This window comes from Fukomys damarensis, unplaced genomic scaffold (assembly GCF_012274545.1).
Source record: "Fukomys damarensis isolate Sample0158 unplaced genomic scaffold, DMR_v1.0_HiC HiC_scaffold_11, whole genome shotgun sequence".
Lineage (NCBI taxonomy): Eukaryota > Metazoa > Chordata > Mammalia > Rodentia > Bathyergidae > Fukomys > Fukomys damarensis.
In genome coordinates, this window is record NW_022900923.1 from 15,219,807 (window position 1) to 15,222,123 (window position 2,317).

The 2,317-nt window shown below is 40.6% G+C and overlaps 1 protein-coding gene across 1 annotated transcript in view; it reads left to right on the forward strand.

Annotated features, from left to right (window-relative positions):
* The first annotated feature begins 633 nt into the window (after positions 1 to 633).
* Positions 634 to 2,317, forward strand: part of LOC104876796 (dimethylaniline monooxygenase [N-oxide-forming] 4) — a 19,218-nt gene continuing 17,534 nt past the window's right edge. The window contains 2 exon segments of the mRNA XM_019210805.1: positions 634 to 1,171; positions 1,813 to 1,952. Of these exon segments, the coding sequence (XP_019066350.1) occupies positions 1,147 to 1,171; positions 1,813 to 1,952 (165 nt within the window). The 5' untranslated portion in view covers positions 634 to 1,146.

Here is a 2,317-nt window from a genome sequence, read left to right on the forward strand (position 1 = left end):
TATTTGATTTTCAAACCAAACACTAATCCTTTACAGCTAGCAAGGAAGAAACCAAAAACTTCTTTTATTTTCTAGTTTATGAATATAGACAGAGAAATGAACTTTAGCCAGATTTTTTCTGCCTGTTTAGAGGTGCAAGAGTAGAGCTCACAACACCCAATTTCCAGTTGGCTCACAACCTTTCTTTACTGACTTCATGTATATGGTTGCTTTCATTCAACAATAAACAGACTGACAGTATGAGTGAATTTTTAAAGCTGCAAATTCCAAATTTGTTTCTACTGTCAGTATAGTCCCTAACCAGTCTTTGAAAGACAAGGCGTTTCTTCCCACTCTGTTTTTACCCAACAGCCTACTCTAACAGGACCAAAGAGAGTCTGCAAGCATTTTGGCCCAGGACTGCTGTTACAGGGCTTAACATGTGTGTCAGCCTTCTCCACTCAACAGCATCCTTTGGAGATGTCACTGTTTCTTTTCTTACTTCTAAGATTTTATTATGTTGGTTCAGTAGCAGAGTCTTATCTTTGGGCTCCCATGCTTGGCTCAGTACCTACACTTAGAGGTACCTAGGTACATCTGTTGCATGAATTGGTTTACTACCAGTCCCTTCAGTTCAGCATGCACCTTGATTTATCACATAGGTTTTAAATACCTAGATTTCTTCTCAGAAAATATTATACCTTACAAGCAAAATCAAATGCATTAGACAAATTCTGTAAAACAAATACATTGAGAGGAACTGTTGTTTGTATATTTTCCGGAAGGACCGAGAGGGTTACATGGAAAACAACACTTACTGCTAAGTCTACTGGGCATGTCAAAAGCCTTAGCATGATGGAAACCCAACTTATTGGAATTAAATGAATACCACCTCCTATCAGCCAAATGCCATACTGAGCTTTGTTGAAGCCCAAATTATAAAATTTTAAAAATGGATCCTAATTCCCATGACACACACACCCTACAATGTCCCAAGTCTGAGAACCATTATTGCCTTGTGACCTCATAATGGACTCCAGAGTGTCCCGTGTGATTTTTTTTTTTTTAAGAAAGGGGATTGAACTCAGGACCTTGTGATTGCAAGGAAGGCACTCTCACCACTGACTTAAATCTCCGCCCCCCCATGTCACTTTTGCTGAGACTTCCATGGTCAGTTTTGCTTCTGTTCAAGGTAAACAGCCCCACCCCTTTACTGCAGGTGATATCTTCTTCATACTGTAGGACATGGCCAAAATCACTAATTCTTTCAGACTCTGCACGTGTTGCATAAAAATTAACATTTTTACTGACTGCAATTCCTACACTTCAGAGAGGAAAAGCGACAGCAAAAGGACCTTTTAATACTGAGGGGATCTGTCCCCAAGGGCTGAAGATATGTGGTACACTAGAAAATAATAATAACTAAAATAAACTGAGCTCTTGCTATGAAGTAGTTATACTTCTGGAGTTCTTCCAACATAGAGCAGTCGTTCAGTCTCCACAATTATTTATAGTTGTACTACCATTATTATCATTATTATTATTATCAGTATCATCATTATTATTATTCTTGTATCCTTTTACTGGTGAGAAAAGCAAGACACAGAGAAGATAAACAGTGAGTTCAAGATCACACAGCTAATAGATCACACAGCTAGTATTCAACCAAAACAGTCAGATTTCAAAATCTGCCTTTTTTACCAAAATGTGATTCAGCCTCCACTCGAAGATGAGAGAACTGGAATTCTGGCACTTCCTACGCCCATTCCTGTATCACAGGTTCTTTTCCCACTTTATGATATGAAGTAGTAATATCTGACCTTGCTCTCACAGAGCATCCCATGGCCAAGAGAGTTGCAGTGATTGGAGCTGGAGTGAGCGGCCTGTCTTGTATCAAATGCTGCTTGGATGAGAACCTGGAGCCCACCTGCTTTGAGAGAAGTGACGACTTTGGGGGGCTATGGAAGTTTACTGTGCGTGCCTTCCCTGCACTTGTCTCCATCCATCATAAACTGACCGTCTGTTTCTGCTCAGTCAGGTGCTTTAGGCTGCCTTGGTGATCAAATACAGGAGTAGCTCACTGCAGCAACAAAACTATGGGTTGTGACATGCACTATGAACATGCAGGCTGATTAGGAGCCACATGAATCAGTAGGGCATGGTCAGGGGTATGAGGAGAGAGAAATAAGGAGTAAATTCTGATAGACACGCATGGTGTTAGCAGGTTATGATGATTTCTGGGTACTGACATAATAATACAAAGTAGTAGGGGCAAGGATTTTGTTCAGTGGTGCCACACTTGCCTCACAAAGGCAAGGTCCTAAGGTCTATTCCGAGT